General features: G+C 41.7%; 1 protein-coding gene across 3 annotated transcripts in view; it reads left to right on the top strand.

Moving 5' to 3' along the window:
* The window catches only part of MORC4 (MORC family CW-type zinc finger 4), a 48,793-nt gene extending 36,342 nt beyond the window's left edge, over positions 1-12,451 (top strand). Inside the window, exons 15-17 of one of the 3 annotated variants that reach the window (XM_023633901.2) lie at positions 9,612-10,305; positions 10,866-11,111; positions 11,450-12,451. In XM_023633901.2, the coding sequence (XP_023489669.1) occupies positions 9,612-10,305; positions 10,866-11,111; positions 11,450-11,530 (1,021 nt within the window). In that variant the 3' untranslated portion in view covers positions 11,531-12,451. Of the gene's footprint in view, positions 1-9,611; positions 10,306-10,865; positions 11,307-11,449 lie in introns of those variants that run through there. The other 2 variants (XM_023633900.2, XM_070257966.1) reach the window with 2 other exon arrangements.
* Positions 12,452-20,195: the final 7,744 nt, after the last annotated feature.

Raw genomic sequence — 20,195 nt, 5'->3', positions numbered from 1 at the left:
TTGCTTTCCAATAGAAGCTTCTACAGTTAGCAATAACGTGACTATTACATAGTGGCTTGTGAACTTTTTGTTGACCCTTTTTAGTTTAAATATCTTCTTAACATATTATAGGTTAGAAGCAATGAAATACATAACGGTAAAAATAACTCCTGGTTTTTTCCACCAATGTTACTGATTCTTTTTCCTGTTTCTTGCTTCTTAGGTGGGTCTTTTCAGCTTTTCATCTAAACAAACATCTCTACATGTATACAAGTCCCCTATTCAGTGATTCTTCCACAATTAAGCCCTATAGATATTGGAAGAACCCCATGACCCCCTCAGTATGAACAAAAAGTCTTAAGAGGAAGTAAGCTATTAGGAGAAAAACTAATAAAACTCTAAAGAAATTAAATGAGAGTCTGTATGAAAGCGTTTATAACAGTACCTTGGAAGATAGTAGGTAATCAATAACTAATGGTTGAATCTGAGTCATATAAAAGGACCAATTTCTAAGATTGAACTATGCAGCGAGGGGGTAAGAAATATAGTCCCGTCAGTCCTCAGGGGCTTGAGCATAATTCTCATGTTCCCATCCATAGTTTTTCCAACTCTCATTGTGGTTGGGAGGGGTGTACAATAAGGTGATGTGTGTTTTTGAAGCACATTGTTACCCCCTACCTCGATCTCCTTGAGATGGTCATGTATGAGAATTGCCACTGGAATATCAAGCTGTCATTGCTCTTGAAGACTCTCTTTACCCTGCTGAGCCTTCTTTTCCTTTTCTTCAGTGTTTCTTTTGTTACTCTAGTGATTTTTGGTAACCTGAATGAGATTACAGATGCTAATCTGTTTAGGTGTGTATTTTATGAGTGTAGTATGGCAGTACATCCATTGGGTGGCATACTTCATCAGTCTTTATTGAGATTTCTGTATGAGTCTTTATGGAAGTGCTATATCCAGGGTTTTGGCTGTAGAGGACAAGTAAAGTACTTTGACTGTTCATGTGTAATTTTAATTTGAGAATAATATTCTTTCAGTAGAGATACATGATAATTGATGCTGCTAATGTCATGTTATATGTGAGGTCAGTAAATGATGATTATGTCATTTCAAGCTACAAATATAGGGGGATTCAGATTGATTGGAAAGAGTCTGCCTTTTGATAGGGGAAAATGAAAGTGCTCAAGAGTTTACTAAAATTTACAGGGTTTTCTGGTAAAACAATTTTAATGGAATAATAGGTTTAGTCAAGAGTTACAAAGAATCTCCTTTGTTATTATCAAAACCTAGAGCTGATAAGGGTCCTTGGGTCATGTTGTACAGCTCTCTAACTCTAGATAAAATAAAGCCTACACTATTCAAAAGAGTTTTTAAAAGTTCTAGTGGAGTAGATTATATGACCTAGCAGGGGCTCCAGAGGTGTCATTGGAAACAGTTTTTTGAGTCTCACAAATCTAGCAAGGGGAGGGGAGGACTTGCAACAAAGAAGAGATTTAGCCAGTATGTAAATGGGCATAAACTTTTAGGGGAGATAGCTTATTCGTTTAAAGGAAATGATCCCTTTCTGTTCCTTCAATCTACATATATTTGAGTGCTTACTGTATGAAAGGCAGTGTTCTAAGGCAGAGATGGAATCAAAGATGAAGGAGCTTGTGGTAGTCAAGTTTATATATGTAAGTATCCTCAGTACATGCTAAGTTTCATATGAGTGGTACAAACTAAGGTCTAGCATAGCCATAAGCATATCAACAAAAGCAAGACTTAGTGGCTGTAATTTACTTAGATATTTAGAGAGCCTTGGAGTAAGTTATATGTCAAAGGCTAACTAGTGCTTGTTTTAAAAGGATAACCAAAAAAAAAAACCTATCCAATTAGACTAATGGTGGAAGGAGAGGAGGAGAGCCATTCTGATGTGTTTAAAGAAATATTTGAGGCAACAAACATGAGATAGAAATAGAACAATTTTGCAAATGAATAAGATTGACTCAGGGGCCAGTATTAACTATTAGGGTAAAATTATGGTTTAAATATTAAACCATATTTAAAATATGATCTTTGAAAGAGACTTCCAGAATGGAGAAACGAGGAGCATGATGGACTCTTTTCACCAACAAATAACCATTTAACTGGAAAATATTATTAAAACAAAACAGTCATTCCAAGTTCCTGGAAATTGTCCTAGGGGCATATAGCAAATGGAGAAGACATTCATTCAAGAAAATCTATTAAATCTCAGAAAGAACAGCAAGAGTCTTTGGCATTTAGCCTGCCCCCATCCCCCTCCAAGCTGTATTTTATGAAAACTACCCCAGGGAGCTCTAATCCAGGTACATATGGTCAAGAAGTTTGGGGCTCCCTCTTCCCCAGCTCCCAGTCTAGAACTGTGATTTTACCTGGGAGCGGCAGGCCACTGATATCTCTCATCTCCCCCAGTCCTGTCTTGCAGAAGCTCTATTCCAGGCAGAACCAAGAGGACTGAGTCTCTTTTTCCCACTCAGCTTTCACTTCCCCTACCCAGGCCCTACTCAGAGAGTGGAAGCACTCACCTAGGGACAGCATGCCAAGGATACTGGACCCCTATTGCTCCAGCCCCAGCTTACTTATAGGGAAAAGTTTAGTGCCAGAAAGAGCAAGCCAAAAACCATCCCAGCATCCATTCATAAGAAAAGGTTTCACTCTTAGAGAAGTGGGCCACCATCCCTGCCCTCAGCTCTTGCACAGTGGCACAGAGGTTCTGCTTAACGAGGGAAGCAGGCCTTAAAGATGAAGAACTCATTAGTTGTACCTGAAGGAACTGACTTTATCTGGAATAGATCATGGAGAGTTCCATTCCTGAGGGCATTGTCAAAAATGACAGAAATCTTGGTAGGGAACAATTAAGAGGGCACTCATAACCCCATGATACAAGTTACAAAAAGCAAAATGGCCAAGCAATCAGAAGTTTGGTAACAGAAGGAGCAAGGAAAAAGACTATGAGGAAGTGCTCTTCTGGGATCATAGTCAACCGTGGGGGTTAGGAAGGCTCACTCAGGAGCAATCAGACCAGGACATAAGGTGGACTTGAAAGCAGCCCCCAAGCCTCACACAGATCAAACAACAAAGGGCAGGAAACTCACTGGCACTAGGGTCTTAAACACAGCCTCTAAGCAACCACTGGCTGAACAATAAGCTACTCTGACCCAGGGACAATTCATGGGAAGCCAGCCTTAAAAATAAAATCATACATATCCCTCGTATTCTGGAAGACTAGGTGCATGCTCAAGGCTATGGGCTTTCAGAGGTGATTGGAGAGGGACAATCCAAGCTACTACTACCTGGCTGAATGTGGGGCAGAAGCATAAATTCCTTGGACTGTGATAGCAGCCTCCAAGCCACACATCCAGTGGTAAAAGGTAGAATTTAACTGGCTAAGGGAGCCTAAGCACAACATTTGACCTATGCTGACCCAGGGGTAACTCATGGATTGCCAGGTAAAAGATAACAATCAAGAAGAAATCTGAGCAGGAACATCAGAGGCTGCATACTGTAGGGGAAATAGATTTCATGTAGTCAGTTCAGCTAGGACACTAAGTAAATAACCAAGAAATCAACAACCACCACCACCACTTGGAGGTGGGATCAGTGTCCAGAGTTTGCTATACCATATTATTGAAAATAGTCAGTTGTCAGCAGAAAATTATGAGACATACAAAGAAACAGGAAAGTGTGACCTGTACATAAGAAAAAAAAAGAAACAGGCAGTTCAAACCTGACACAGAAGTTGAATTTAGCAAAGACTTCAAAGCAGCCATTATAAATATGTTTAAAGAACTAAAGGGAACCATGTCTCATTAAGTAGAGAATATCAATAAAGGGATAGAAATTATTTTTAAAAAGAAGAAAATGGAAATTCTGGAGGTGGAAGGTATAATAACTAACATGAACATGAGCATTTCACTAAAGGAACTCAACAGCATATTGGAGTTGGCAAAAGAATGAATCAGCAAACTTGAAGGATATATCAATTTTAGGTTATGCTATCTGAAGAACAGAGAGAAAAAAGAATGAAGAAAAATGAACAGAGCATCAGAGAACTGTGAGACACCATTAAGTGCACCAACATATGCAAGATAGGAGTACAAGAAGAGAGGGAGGAAAAGGGGTAGAAAAAATATTCAAAGAAATAATAGCTGAAAAGTTCCCAAATTTGATGAAAAACCTTAATCTACACATCCAAGAAGCTCAATAAACTCAAAAGAGGATAAACTCAAAGAAAGTCACAGCCATACAGTCAAAATATTGTAAAAATATTGAAAGCCAAAGGCAAAGAAAGAAATCTTAAAAGCAGAAAGAGGAAAAATATCCATCATGTAAAAGAGAGCTCCAATAAGATTAACAGCTGACCTTTCATTAGAAACAATGCAGACCAGAAGGCAGTGGGATGACGTATGCAAAGTACTGAAAGAAACAGTGTTAACCAAGAATCTTAAATCCAGTAAAACTATCTTTAGAAAATGAAGGTGCAATAAATACATTCCCAGATAAACAAAAGCTGGTAGAATTTGTTTCTAGCAAAACTGCCATACAAGAAATACTAAAAGGAGTTCTTTAGGCTGAAAGCAAGGGACCCAGATAGTAACTCAGATTCACATGAAAAAATAATACTGACAATGGTAACTGTAATTATTTATAAAATACAATATAATAGTATATTTCTTCCTCTTTCTATTCTTAACCAATTCAAGGAATAATTGCATGAAACAATATGTATAAATTTGTGTATAATTTCATATATGTATATAATTTTATTGTTGGGCTCACCTAGAAATGTAAAATGTTTGACAATAACAGCACAAAGGAAGTGGGTGGGAGCAAAGCTCTATTGGAGTAAGGAAATAACACCAGATGGTAACTCAGATCCACAGTAAGAAATGAAGAAAATTAGAAATGGAAAAATAAGATGGTTGATTTAGCAAACTATAAATATTATAAATATGTACTTGCTCTGTTGTCTTCTCTCAGCTTCCTCAATAGATATAACATTACAAAAAGTAATAATTATAGCAATGTATTGTTAGATTTGTAAACGTTAAACTAAAAAATATCCATATAACATGCGAAGAGGAATAGTAGTTCCAGGAAGAAAGGAACAAAGGCATGACACATGTAGAAAACAAAGCTAAATAGCAGACATAAATTCTGTCATATCAACTATAACATTAACATTAAATGTGACTAAATTAAATAATCAAAAGATGGAGATTATCAGATTGGATTTTTAAAACATATCCAAATGTACTATTTACAGGAGACATACTTTAGATTCAAAGATACAAATGGGGGACCGGCCTGGTGGTGAAGTGGTTCAGTTCACACACTCCACTTCGGCAGCCTGGGGTTCACACGTTCAGATCCTGGGCGTGGACCTAGCACTGCTTGGCAAGCCATGCTGTGGCGGCATCCCACAAAAAATAGAGGAAGACTGGCACAGATGTTAGCTCAGCGACAATCTTCCTCAAGCAAAAAGAGGAGGATTGGCAACAGATGTTAGCTCAGGGCCAGTCTTCCTCACAAAAACAAAAAAGATACAAATAGGTTGAAAATAAAAGGATGGAAAGAGATAATAGCGTGCAAACAGCAACTGTTAAGAGAGCTGGAGTGGTTATACTAATATCAGACAAAATAGACTTTAATTAGGAAATGTTACTAGATATAGAGAGGGACATTTCATAGTGATAAAGTCCATCAGGAAGATATAATAATTATACCCATATATAGACCTAACAACAGAACCCCCAAAATGCATGAAGCAAAAGCAGACAGAATTGAAAGGAAAAATAGGCAATTTAACTATAATAGTTGGAGACCTCAATACCCCAGTTTCAGTAATGGACAGATAGATGATCAACAAGGAAATAGAAGAGTTGAAGAATGTGATAAACCAACTGGACCTGACAGACATATGCAGAACACTTCACCCCCATACAGCATATTCTTCTCAAGTGCATGTGAAATATTCTCCAGGATAGACCGTATATTAGACCATAAAACAAAACTCAGGGCTGGCCCCGTGGCTAAGTGGTTAAGTTTGCATGCTCCGCTACAGCGGCCCAGGGTTTCGCCGCTTCGGATCCTGGGTGTGGACATGGCACCACTCATCGGGCCGTGTTGAGGTGGCATCCCACATGCCACAACTAGAAGGACCTGCAACTAAGATATACAACTATGTACTGGGGGGATTTGGGGAGATAAAGCGGGGGGGAAAAAAAAAAGATTGGCAACAGTTGTTAGCTCAGGTGTCAATCTTTTAAAAAAACAAAAAAACTCAATAAATTTATAAATTTGAAAGGATTGATATCATACAAAGGTTGTTCTCCAACCACAAAGCAATTAAATTAGAAATCAACAACAGAAGGAAATTTGGGAGATTCACAAATATGTGGAAATTAAATAACACACTCCAAAATAACAAATGAATAAAAGAAGAAATCACAAGGGAAATTAGAAAATACCTTGAGAAGATGGAAATGAAAACAAAATATACCTAAACTTGTGGAATGAAACTAAAGAAGTACTCAGATGGAAAATTATATTTGTGATTGCTTATATTAAAATTGAAGAAAGATCTCAAATCAACAACCTAAACTTCCACCTTAAAACTCTAAAAAACCAACAGCAAGCTAATCTCAAATCAAGCTGAAAGAAGGAAATAACAAAGATCAGAATGGAAATAGAGAATAGAAAAAGCACCAGAGAAAATCAGTGAAACCAAAAGTTGACTCTGAAAAGAACAACAAAAATTAATAAAACAATACCATTTATGGTAGCTTCAGAAATATTTGGGAATGAATTTAACAGAAGTGCAAGCGAGACTTGTATACTGGAAACTACAAAATTGTTGAACAAGATTTAGAAGACCTAAGGAAATGGGAATACATTTCATGTTTGTGGATCAAAAGATTTAATGTTAAGATGATACTCCCCAAATTGAGCTACAGATTCAGTGCAATCCCTGTCAAAATATCAGCTGGCTTCTCTGCAGACAGACATGGAGGAATATGACAAAAAGGAAGAAAGAGAGAAGAAACTATATAGTTGGAAAAGAATCCCTGGTATGTAAACCCTAGATTAATCTTTACTAAATGAGTGAATACAGGTCTGGAATAAGAGTCGATTCCTAGAGGGAAGAACCAGACGTTTACTTATAGAACTAATAAGTATTTATAGAACCAATAAGTAAAATCCACTTATTTTTCTCTCATTCACATAAAAGTTCCTTTTTGATTACCTCTTATGCGCAAAATATTGTTCCCTCATCGCCATCCAGCAGTTAGTTAAGTTCCCTTCTGTGAAGGAACTCATACTTTAGTAGGGACCCTACAATACACACACACACCCCCATACCCACACATGCACACAATAGAAAGTGATACATATTAGAAGAGAATGCTAGAGCACTGTAGGAATTCATAAGTAGCATTTGAGCTGGACTTAGACGTGTGGTATTGCGGAGGAAAAGGGCATTTCAATCAAAAGAAGCAGCATGAGAAATCGTGGGGCATTCTGTTTGCCTGGTGTTTTTGAAGGGAAATAGTAAGAGATAAAGCTAGGGCCAAATTATGTCCTACCTCTGCCACTTACTAGCTACATGACCTCGAGAAAGTTAGTTAACCTCTCTAGTCCTAAGCATTCTCTTTAAAAATGAACATAATAGTACCACCTACCTCAGGGTTATTGGGAGGAATGAGTAAGGCCATACACATAAGCACTTATCATACTGTCTGGCACAGAGTAAGTCCTCAACAAATGTTTCTTATGTTTTGTAATGGAAAAACTTCAATACCAACTTAAGACATTTGAGATTTTATGTTGTGGGGAGCAATAGATAAAGATTTCAAATAGGGGAGTGACCTAATCAGAGCAATGCCTTAGGAAGATTAACTTGGCAGTGGGTGATCTGCAGGTGAGAGAAGGGGAGCCTGGAGGAAGCCATTGCTTCCAAGAGTGGCAATGAGAGCTTGAACTTGAGTATTGATAGTGGTAGAATTATGTAAAATTACTGAGAGTTTGATGGCATTGTACACAAATAGGAAACCTAGGAAAGGGAGCAGGTTTGAAGGTGAAAATGAAGGGTCAGTTTATCCATACTGAGTGAGATACCAGTGGGGCCTTCAGGAGGAAATGTGCATGACAAGCAATTGGGAATTCAGTACTGGAGAACAGGGCTGGGGGAATGACTTGGAGTTACCACTCAAAGGTTATAGCCAAGAAGTTGTATGAGATTACCAAAGAAAGAAATGTAGGGAGAGGAGAGAAGAGAATTCAAGACAGAACCCTTAGAGGTGGGAAAAGGAAAAGAAGACAGATAATTTGACTTGAATTGCCTTTCATAAAACTTTGCTGTTGCATATACCGTTCCGTCATGCTTGTCAGTTGATTGTTTTACTGTCCTCCTCAGTACCACAGCTACATGGACTACTGGCAGTGGCCCTTACACGTGTTGAAAGACAGATACTTTTGTTTTTACATAGCCCCTAAATCCTTTTGTTTCCCCATAAGGCTAACATGACAAGATCTATTAAGATAGCAAACCAGTTTTATTTCTGGGTGAACACTAGTTTTGAAGACTATTCAGGGAGTTATAAGAAGCTAGGGTTTGAGATGTCTTACAGATGTTCTCAGAAATTGCAGAAAAATATGGGCAGCCTTGAAATATTGTGAGGTGGCCAATCGCTTGCCTGACACTTGCACATTGAAGATTTGAAAGTTGATTTTTCACCTTGAGATTTCTTGATTTTCTGCAGAGAAGGCAGAATAGTTATGAGGGTAAAAATGTGGGTCCTGTCCTGCTCCATGATGTAAAATTGCCTGTGGATTTCACTGGCGCCAATTGTTTGGTCAGTTCCTTCAACACTTAGTGGATAGAGCATCCAGAAATGGAAGGTGATCCTAGGTCACCATCCTGGACTTCTCTGAAGAACTGAGGGAGTGCCTGTTTGTCTTGACAGAGGGGGACTCTTTTGCCGGAAGAGGGAAATGACTTGAATTGGCTGATTCAGTTTGTTTCTGACCAGGGCCCTGTGTTTTAATTAACTTTTACGAGTGACTAATGGGCAATACCCACAATCCAGTTGGCTGGCAAAGAAATTCTATGGTGTTCTACTGTGATGTAAAAGATATGTATGTCTTTGATACCAGACGGTTTTTGTGGCACTTTAAAATTAACGAGCTGGCTCGGTTCTCCTCCACATATTCCAATAGGCTTTTTATGACCTTTTTTTCCATTCTCATGTTAGAAGATTTTGCATATGTATTTTTTTGCTTTCCTTCCTTGTCTTGCATTTTGGAAACTTCTAAGTCAGGCTAGTTTCAATCCTATTTTCACAGTTCTTACCAAGGTCAACCTGGTCCTGTTATCCAGACGCTGACTCTTCATAACTTTCAAATTCATCTCTCCCTTAAGACCAATTGCTGTCTCAGCAAATTACATGAGTGAAGGGGTTGGGGTTTGGGGATAAAGTTGTATTCCTAACCTGAAATAACAGCTAGAGTCAGTTTTAATATGGGACATTTGAAGAGGGGCTCCATAGAATAAGAATATACTTAGCCTGTCTTGTGACAGCTTCAAATTTAATTTCCTCTTCTTCTTGCAGTAAGTACAAATGGATCCTGGGTGAGGAACCTGTGGAGAAACGAAGAAGGCTCCAGAATGAGATGACAGCACTTCCTCTAGATTATTCCATGCCTGGCCCTTACAGAAGGGCAGAGGCAGCTGTTGCCTACCCAGAAGGGGAGAACAGCCATGATAAATCTAGTTCTGAGAGAAGCACACCACCATACCTTTCGCCAGAGTACCCAGAAGCAAGTAAGAACACCAGTCAGAATAGGGAGGTTTCAGCTCTGTATTCAGGGGCCCAAGACCAACACCAGGGGTCCCTGCTGCCTGAAGAATTAGAAGATCAGATGCCAAGATTGGTAGCAGAAGAATCTAACAGAGGCACCACAAACATAAACAAGGAAGAAGTAAACAAGGGACCTTTTGTAGCTGTTGTTGGTGTTGCAAAGGGTGTTCGAGATTCGGGAGCTCCCATTCAGCTGATCCCCTTTAACAGGGAGGAGCTTGCTGAGAGAAGAAGAGCGGTTGAATCCTGGACCCCAGTGCCTTATTCTTCTGTGGCCTCTGCTGCAACCCCTGCTGCAGCAACTGGGGAGAAAGGAAGAGGCTATGAGGAGACTGGAGGTCGTAATACGCCAAAGATGAAGAACCAAAGAGAGCTGGAAGAACTGAAAAGAACCACGGAAAAATTGGAACGTGTTTTGGCTGAACGGAATTTGTTCCAGCAAAAGGTGAGGGTAACACCTTACCACAGGAATAAGAGATCATTGTAACCAAGGGTCCAGAGAGTTGGAGCTCTGATGATTTCATGTTCTGAAGCCTGTAAACAAAATAAGCCATTGAATCATTCTGTGGTATGTCTCAGATTGAGTGAACCCTGATGGGCATCCCTCCCATATTTTGGGATTGAAAAGGTCCGTAAGTTGCCAGCCCGGCGGCGCAGTGGTTAAGTGCACACGTTCTGCTTCGGCGGCCCAGGGTTCACCGGTTCGGATCCCGGGTGTGGACACGGCACCGCTTGGCAAGCCATGCTGTGGTAGGCATCCCACAGAGAAAGCAGAGGAAGATGGACACGGATGTTAGCTCAGGGCCAGCCTTCCTCAGCAAAAAGAGGAGGATTGGCAGCCGTTAGCTCAGAGCTAATCTTCCCGCCCCCCCCCCCCCAAAAAAAGAAAAGGTCCGTAAGTAGAGGAATATGTATAGAGGAATCACAGAGTGAATGTATTAGCTAGAATTTTTGGCACTCTCATAGCTTGTGAGGTCAACTGATTTTGTATTTCTTGGACTGCAGGTGGAGGAGCTGGAACAGGAGAGGAATCACTGGCATTCTGAATTTAAGAAAGTCCAACATGAATTGGTGACCTATAGTACCCAGGAGACAGAAGGCTTGTATTGGAGCAAGAAACACATGGGCTATCGCCAGGCTGAGTTCCAGATTCTGAAAGCTGAGCTGGAAAGAACCAAAGAAGAAAAGCAAGAACTAAAAGAGAAACTGAAGGAGACAGAGACACACCTGGAAGTTCTGCAGAAGGCTCAGGTCTCCTACCGGACCCCAGAGGGAGATGACCTAGAAAGGTTAATTACTAGGGTTTAGCTATCAGCTTGTGAGTGCTAATGGGAAGCATCCCTTAGGACCCCTAGTTAAGGGAGGAAGCCTTAATTAATTCGTAGGCCGCCGAGAATTGAGGAATTACTTCTTAGAGAGCAGCAGCTAGTCTCCCTGCGCATGGTGGCATTGTGCTTTCTTCTTTCTTTCTGACTAATGGAAATGTAATTGTTGAGAAATGTAGGCCCATTTTTAAGGAGCTTCATGGTGTTCTTTTGGCTAATGACTTCATGTCATCTCTTCTCCTGCCCCCTCACTCCATCATACAGGGCTTTGGCAAAGCTTACGCGACTGCGTATCCACGTCAGCTATCTCCTTACTTCTGTCCTCCCTCACTTGGAGCTTCGTGAGATCGGGTTTGACTCAGAACAAGTGGATGGGATCCTGTATACAGTGCTGGAGGCAAATCACATACTGGATTGAGCACCAGACTATATACTCTATATACCTTTCTCTTCTCTACCCTCCTCTCTTCTCTACCCTCCTCTCTTCTCTGCCCTTGTCTCCTCTCTACCCCTCTCTCTTCTCTCCCCTTTTGTTCTTTACCCTTCTTTCTTCTTTACCCTTCTCTTCTCTCCCTTTGTCTCTTCTCTATCCTTCCCTTCTCTCCTCTCTCCTTTCCTCCCTCCCCCACTTCTCTCTCTCTTTCACCTTTATGCCTTATATAGAGAATCCCTGAGTAATTCCTGGCTCTTAATCAGTCTGCTTCTTATTCAGTTTTGGTGTGGAGAAAGAGGCTAGTTAAATAGGCTTTTAAGAGTTCCAGGAATGGAAAAGCAGTAGTTGCCAAACCAGGTGACCTGAAAGCTTTAATTTTCATGACTTAGATACTTTGCCTATTTCTTATTCTTTCTGAAATGGTTAGTATTAATTTAGATTAAATCAGTCAGCAAATACTGGGTCCAATGTACTAGGTGATTGGGGATAAATTAAGAAGTATAATTCATGGTTTCAGCCTTCAACGATCTAACAATCCGGTTGGAAACACAAGATACACACCAAGTTAACTAACTTGTACAAGTGAGTGGTACAGACATGATAGAAAAGTTCTAGGGGGTAGTTCAAGGAAGACGCCACATCAGAAACGGGACCTAAACTAAGGTTGGTTTAAAGAATGAGCGTGAGCACACTGTTAACAGCGGTTGTTCTTTAGGTAGTAGGACTATGGTTGATATTTTTTCTTCTTCCTATCTTCCTGCTTTTTTCAAATTTTCTATAATAAACCTGTTATTCTTCTTAAATTGGAAAAAATAAATTGTTTTAAAAAAGAATGAGTAGGCTTGGATTTAGATATCAAATGAGAGACTGTGTGAAAATGTAAGATAATTATATATTTATAATTTATGTTATGTTTAGCATTACCTCTGGAAGAATAGCATGAACAAGGGCACGGAACAAGCCAGAATGTGAAAAATGTGTTTGGTAGGAGTGATGGGTTAATGTAAAGGGAACTAAGGTTAAATCATGACCCATTCACCCACCCCCCCCACTGTGGGATTTGCATTTTAATAAGGGATTCTTGAAAAAGAAATCTTCAAGGTTCAAATTCAGGGAAATATGCATCACCTGACTGTGGGATTTCCAGTAGTGGGGGAGCTGTTTCAGAGCGGGGAGAGCTGTGTGCTCTCCCCCAGAATACACCACCCAGCCACTTTTCAGGCTGGTGCCGGGTGAGGGGTACATCTCATACTATCAGAAAGAGTAAGACTTACACTCTTGGAGAAGTAGACATTTTATTTATTCATTGCTTTATTGTATTTGTACAACACATACTTTTCAAAGAGCTCAGGGTACTCTTCGAAAGACGCGGAACAGTGGACACATAAAAATATACCAAGAGTGAAAAATAGGAAGTAAAGGAGAAGTAATCAAAGGGAGGTGGGATCCAGCAATCACAAAAGGATTAGCTAGTCTAGAGGAGTGTTTTGAATATTTGTTTTGTTTCTCCTCTGCCGAGTTACTTCAGAAAACTCTCCCAAACTTACTTTACTTCCTTTGAAAGGAGGCCCATCATAGATATTCCAGTGAGACTGCAAGGAATAGGGGGAGGCCGGAGCCAGGCTTCGCCACTGCATGAGTACTTAAAGATTCCCTGCCCCCTTAGCTCACCTCACTGCAGCTCCAGCCCGCCAGTGATTACCTCTGATGTCAGACATTTGGACTGTGATATGGAAGGCCCCAGCTGTCTGAGTATGACTATTACTGAGAGAAGGGGGAGCACACTCCCCAATCTCAGTGACACTTGTTCTTCACATGGGGCTGTGAAAAGGTGGGGTTTTGCACAGATATGGACAATGGGGATGGGAGGGTGTAGTAGGAAAAAATTCAGAGCATTGAAGGTTCAGCCTGTGACTCTATGTGTGTGTGTGTGTGTGTGTGGTGAGCGAGGGGGCAGAGTACGAAGGAGTACAGGCAATTGGGCTTTAAAAAGAAAAAGATGGAAAACTTTAACTCATCTTTACTAGTGCTTTCAGCTCATTTCCTTGTCCCAACCACATGCTGCTGCTTCCAGCAAGTTACCTTTGTGAGTCCGTTTACTACAATACCTGAGCTACCCTTTGTTACCTATTTACAATGAAACCATACCAGCATGAAGTCCCTTTAACTAACGTTAAATGCACAGTGGAGAGACTGAAGTGTCACCCAGCCTTACCAGAGCTCATAATATAGTGCGGAGGCAAGACATTCAGAAGAAAAGAGTGGGTGCCTCCTCCTGGCTGTCCTGCTGGGTTAAGATAATCACGATTCCCCTTTCAGATGTCTCTCACATTTGCCCTTTGACTGTCCATTTCCACAATCAACATGTACATCCTTATTACCTCATGCCTTGATAATTGAAATAGATTCTTAATCGGCCTGCCTTTCCTCCTATTCTCATTCCTTTAATCCACCCTACTGACTGTCACTTAGTTGCTTTTGATGACCTCATCAGATTACGCCTCTGCTCAAAGGCTTGCTAGTGCTCACTTAGTGCAATACAAATTCCCATCTGGCTTCAACCATGCTCTCTAGACTCATCTTCCAACATTCCAAACACAAACCATGTTCCATCCAAACTGAACTGTTATTTTTCAGTTTCTGAGCCTGCCTTGAGATTTTCCCCTTCACCTTTGCCATTCCATTCCCTTTACCTGGAATGTTCTCCCTCCTCATCTTTCCTTTGGCTCAAATGTCACCTTTTTTCTGAAAATTCCTCTGATTAACCCAGCCAGACATCACCTTTTCTTTGAACATGTAAGTCTTGTGTCACTGATAAGGCTCTTGTCATCAACTTCCTTGTCCTGTCTTCCCTGTTAGAAAGCTTCAGATTCAAATATTCAACTGTCTGCTTGACATTTACACTTACATGCCTCACAGGCATTTCAAATAAACCACGGTAGAAATAAACAGTGACACACACACCCTGCGACAGTTCCTTCCCCCAATTTTCCTAATTTTAGAAAATGGCACCTCCACCCACCAGTCACATAAGCTAGAAACCTGGAAGTCATCCCTAATTTTCCTCTTCTATAGTCCCCCACATCCAGTCTGTCCGAAAGTCTGTCACTTCTGTCTCCAAAGTGTATCTTGACTCCACTTGCTTTTACCACAGCTTCCTTGGTCCAAACTACCGTCTTCTCCCATGGATAACTGCAACTCCCGACTGGCGCCCTTGCTTCCACTCTTGTCCTTGCCATTGTCTTATCACTACAGCCAAAGTTATTTAAAAAAACAAACAAATCAGATTGCATGACTCCCTGCTTAAAGGCCTTCAATGACTTCTCACTGCACTTAGAATAAAATCCATACTCCCTACGATGTCTTAGAAGACCCCTGCCTACATTGGCTCTTGCAACTCTTCCTCATATCTCCCTTTTCCCCTTGCTCATTGTGGTCTTCCCACTGAAACATGTCAGGCTCCCTCTTACCACAGAGCCTTTACCCATACTGTTCCTCTCCTACGATGCTCGTATCTGCAATCTTGGCATGGCTGACTATGCCTCATCCTTCAGGTCTTAGTGTGTCAACTTTCTCAGACAGGCCTTCCCTGGCAGCCTTTTTTTCTCTATTTACCCTGTTCTATCACTATGTCCTATTTTGTTTAATTCATAGCACTTCTCACAATTTGCAAGTATGTATTTGGCTGTTCACTTTCACTCATTCAACAAATACTGGGTACCTACCACATGCTGTGTGATATACAGTGGTGAACACAACACACAGTCCCTGTCTGCCTCTTTGATTAAAAAGTTCCCTGATGGGAAGGGTCATGCCTGTTTTTGCCAATCACTGTACCCCAGAGCTTATTATAGTACCTGGTATACAGTAGATAGTCAATAAATAATTGTTAATGATGGGAGCTGTGTTTTGTTCGTATCTCCATCTCCCTCAAGAGCCTACAACAGTGCCCCATTTATAGAAGGGGTTGGATAAATACAGTATGAGTGAGGTAGGTAACAATCCTGGACATTAAACTCTGAAAATGAAAGACTGAGAAAATACTATGGGATACAGGGGGCAATCGCTGTAAGCCGGAGTGACCTAGGGTTTCTCTCTGGCAGATCTTTGATTTGGATAATTTAAGGCTGCCAAAGGAGAAGGGGAATATGGGTATTCTCTACCTCGAACATTCTGAATATTATCAAAAGGAAGCTCCCTAGCATGGGATTTTAAAATGCTGAGGATTACCTAATATAATCAGTATAAGTCTATGGAGCCCAGATCTTGAGAGAGAACTAAAAAGGGGAAAAAATTTCTGAGGAGTCTTCATTCAGTTTTTCCAAGAGTAGTGATCGTTTTATTTGAAGAGAAGAAAGAGGAGCTTTTCCTAAGCAAAGAATAGACAGAACAAGCCTCAGGGAGGTAAGTTCTTGGCATATGTTAGGAAGTAAGTCCATGCTTGTTGGATGAGCAAATGGGCACCTTCCGGAGGACAGGAAGATTTGCTTGCCCGTGTCCAGTGATTGCGATTTAGAGGCAGAAGCTTAATTGGCAGGCTCTCAGTTCCCAAGGCAATCTCCAGATAGAATGTATTGCAGAGTTCTGTGCTATGAGTTAAAACCTCTTTCTGTAGGACTGTGTTGGGAGTGAAGCATGGAGGCATACTCAGGAAAGCTGGGGGTGAGCTCAGGCTAAGTCAAGTGCATTTCCCCAAAAGAATAACTTGTGCTTATTTACAAGGACATCCCTAACTCCTGACGTATCTTAGGCAGAGTGGAAGTTCAGGAGCCATATTTTTCTGAATCAAAAGTCACAGCACATGATTGGATAATAAACTAGACAATTTGAAAGAGCTGACTTAGATAGTCTTGAGTAGATTAAAGCCTTAGGCATTAAGTGAGACATAAATAGCATTCATTTTCTAGTGGAAAATAAAACCTGCAGAAGAAATATGTTGTTACTTCCCTCCATCCCGAAACCCAAAATTTTGATGTGAATCATGAGAAATCTCCAACCCGCTTTTAGATAAGAATAGTTCAAATGTTTTGGGTGCCTTCTACATGCCAAACACATTTCATATATTTGCCCGTTAAGTCCTCAGGGACAAGCAAGATGACTTCAGGCAGAGGCTCAGGACAATGTTCCCAAAAGGCCTGATCTTCCAAGTGGGCTGTGGAAACCTGCAAGGATTGGAAGGGTGGAGGTGTGTGGGGAGGGTTTTCCAGGTGTAGGGGATTGTATAAGCAATGTCAAGACTGGGTGGAGGGTGAATAAAGGGACACCCAAGGCGGGTTGAGCAATAGTGAATTATTCAATTTGGAGCATAAAGAACAGAATGGACCAAAGGCTCGTGAATGCCTGCAAGAGCGGGGCTATGCTAAATCTGCTTCATAGGCTGAGTTAGGAAAGTGGCTGTTGAAATCTCCCCAATTGTTCCTGAGTTTGGGAAATTAACCCCAGTTTGCGGTCCCTTTGGACTAAACTTTTCTCTAGCAGTGGGACCTGATTGATCATGCTTCTGTGCCACCTCAGATTGTCACACATCTAGATAAAGGTCAGAGCCATCACCACCCCTTTCCTCTCTAGCTTCTCAAGTCTGCTTTTCCCCTGGCTTCTGTTAATGGACTCTCATGAGTAGAAGCCTATTCAAGGTCTTCAGACTTTTGGGAAGAATCTTGAGAAGTTTTGGCCTGGGAAAGACTATCCCCCTTGCTAATGTAGATTCAGATCTGTGGTAGAAAATACACTTTGTCATTCTCCCCCATTCCCCAAAGGCACACACATTTTGTGGTGACTTTGACACCACCCTTTAGGTCACCAATATGCTTAGAATACAGCTAAGCATTTGTTGAGGACCTGCTGTATGCCATGATCACACTGAGAGGCAGGTACCATCCCCATTTTACAGATGAGGAAACTAAAGTGTAAAGAACTAAGTGACCTTCCCAAGGCCACACAGCTAGAGAGTGCAGAGGGAAAACCAAACCCAGGTTTGTCTGACGTCAAAGCTCAGGCTTTTTTCCCACTACACTATACTGCCTATCTTGAAAACGGTTAGCCTCGTCTTCTTTCTTTTGATAAGAAAATGCTAAAGGTAGCCCATACTGATAGGAATTTCCAAGGAAGCAAGTTCCACCATCCTACACAATGTTTAACTGCCCTCATGATCAGGAAATTGTTCACTTGTGTAATGAATATCCCTCTAAACGACGTGGAAATTCATTTCCTCTTGACTGAGTTTTTCACTCAGGACTGTCGCTTGGCAGCTTTCCTGATATTCAAACAGCCATCAAGATCCTATTCTTACGCTCCAGGAGGTCTTGGACTTGTTAGCCTCTGCCTATGAGTGTTCTCACTGGCTCCTTTGTAGCCCCCCCTTCCCAGACAGTGCTGAGTTGGGCAGATCTCTTGGGGAGTGAGAAAGTGACACTTCAGAACATATTGGTTTATTATTACACTCAGAGGAGTAAAATTAACCACATGACGTGCGTCTGGAATCGTCAAGGGGAAGATGGCACCACCTTTCTCATTTTGTCTGCTTTTTTCTTGATTTCTACTTCATCTTCATTTTTGAAGCTGTTGAATTATTTAGTTGAAGGGTGCCTATGTTACTCAGAGAATTCCCCTGCTCCCCCAAAGTCCGGTGCCCATTGTCTCTGAATTGGTGTTCTATTTTTTAAACTCATTGGACCTTCTTCTCATTCTGGCTCCTTTAGGGCTAAACTGAGAAACTAGTGGAAATTCTCGTGTTTATGACTGAAGGTATTTCTCTTCCCAGAAGGTATACTTGCTTTTTAATCAAGGCATTCAGTGCTTTTACACCAAAGGAGTAGGATCTTCACAATCTCATCAGACATCCTTTGCGGGGGGATGCTGATCCACCCTCTTGCATCCCGTTGGGTAATCCCAGAAATAAATTCAAGTGAAGAGGCTGCAAGGAGCATCTTCTCTTTGTGTTTGGTGTGACTGGTCTTTCTCCCAAGTAACTCACACACAACTCTGTCAAATATCACATACTCTGCAAGTGCTATTGGAGAAAAGGAGCTACCCCTGAAATGCTGGGTTGCCTGCCATCCTACTCATATTCATTTGGCATCTAATTTCACATCCCATTGTACTCCTTAATATCTGTTTGAAAGCACGTGAATTTTCTCAATGTTATCTCCACAAGGCCCTGTTTGCAAATAAAAACTTCTTCAAAGCCCTCCTAGGAAGTGACTTATTAAGTGGTGAGGGTGCCATTCTGGAGGAATGGGACTTCAGGGATGACAGGAAAGCAGGACCTGGAGATTTGCCTTTGTATGGTGACTTCCTGCTTTGTCAAGCCCTAAGACACCCCTGCTTGTCTTGTGGCAAAATGAGGCCCAGAGCGGGGAATTGTAGACAAGAGTTAACTAGGAGTTCCTGAGCTACAGTGACCAGGAAAGTGGTGGGTTGTGCGAGGTGGAGGGGGTGGTCAGATTACAGCTTCTGTATTGCTGTGCCTGATAACAGCCTGTTAATATTTTATCAGTGATCGCATCACAGCATGTAGTGAGCCACCACTTAGGGCAAAAGAGAGAGATAACCTGCTGGACTTCCTGTTTGAGGTTTTCTCCCCCGTTGAGATAACAGAATTTCTCATCAAAGCTAGAAGCCGCTCGGGCAGGGAGACCAGGCTGGGCAAAGGCCAGGCTTCAGCCAGCTGAGGAGGAGCACATGCACTTCCCAGCCTGGGGCCTCTATGTCCCAGAGTAGGCAGCTGCAGGCACGAAAGAATCCCTTGTCCGTGGGCCCGGGGCTGAGTGGGAGGGAGCAGTTGACCCTGCAAGGGCTCATGTGCCTTTCTTTAGCACTTGGCCCCTTCTGTCTCCTCTCTCCCTTCTCCCACGTTTGTGTTTCTCCTCTGGTTCAGAGCCAAAAGACCTCAGCTTGTCTGGATGGGCACTGCCTCTGCTCCCTCAGTAATTTCCAGAAACCTGCTCAAGAGAAGAAGATGAGGGAGAAGAGATTGAACCCCAGGGTCGCTCTCTCCGTTAGAGCCACTTAGGGGTCTTGTGATGGAGTTCTGGGTTAGCAGTGCAGTGTATCCCTGTTTCCTCCTTAGCACAGCTCTCCACCCTATTTCTCTATTTCCCACAGTCCTTCAGCTAGACGAAGCTGTTTCTTTTGATCGTCCTTTCTGAAGAAGCTCAAGTAGTACCGGTCCCCCATTTCATATGGATTGGGACTTGAGGGGACTTACACACCTTTTTAAACTAGCTCTTGACAGCCTTGTCTTATGGCACTTCTCCCCTTTCTCTCACAGGACAGACCATATTGCAATGCCTTGTACCACACTTGGACGTGCATGTCTTATCTCCCCTGGATCAGCTGTCAACTCCTACAAAGCACACCCTTTACCTGGTTCACCCTTGTTCACCCTCCTTGCCCTCAAAGCCGTTAGCACATAGCCTGACAGAGTAAGAGTGCAGTTAGTGTGGTCTGGCTGGCTAGCTGGCTGGCAAGACAGTTGATTGAATGGCTGTTTGACTGGCTGGATGAAGGTCTCTCAGAAAGCTGGAATTTGCTTTTCCATCGAGAAGCCAGTTTCAGCTTCCACCTCCCCCATTAATG

This window comes from Equus caballus, chromosome X, assembly GCF_041296265.1.
Source record: "Equus caballus isolate H_3958 breed thoroughbred chromosome X, TB-T2T, whole genome shotgun sequence".
In the NCBI taxonomy this organism is placed as follows: Eukaryota; Metazoa; Chordata; class Mammalia; order Perissodactyla; family Equidae; genus Equus; species Equus caballus.
The sequence above is the reverse complement of the archived record's forward strand: the minus strand, read 5'-3'. Positions and strand labels throughout refer to the sequence as shown.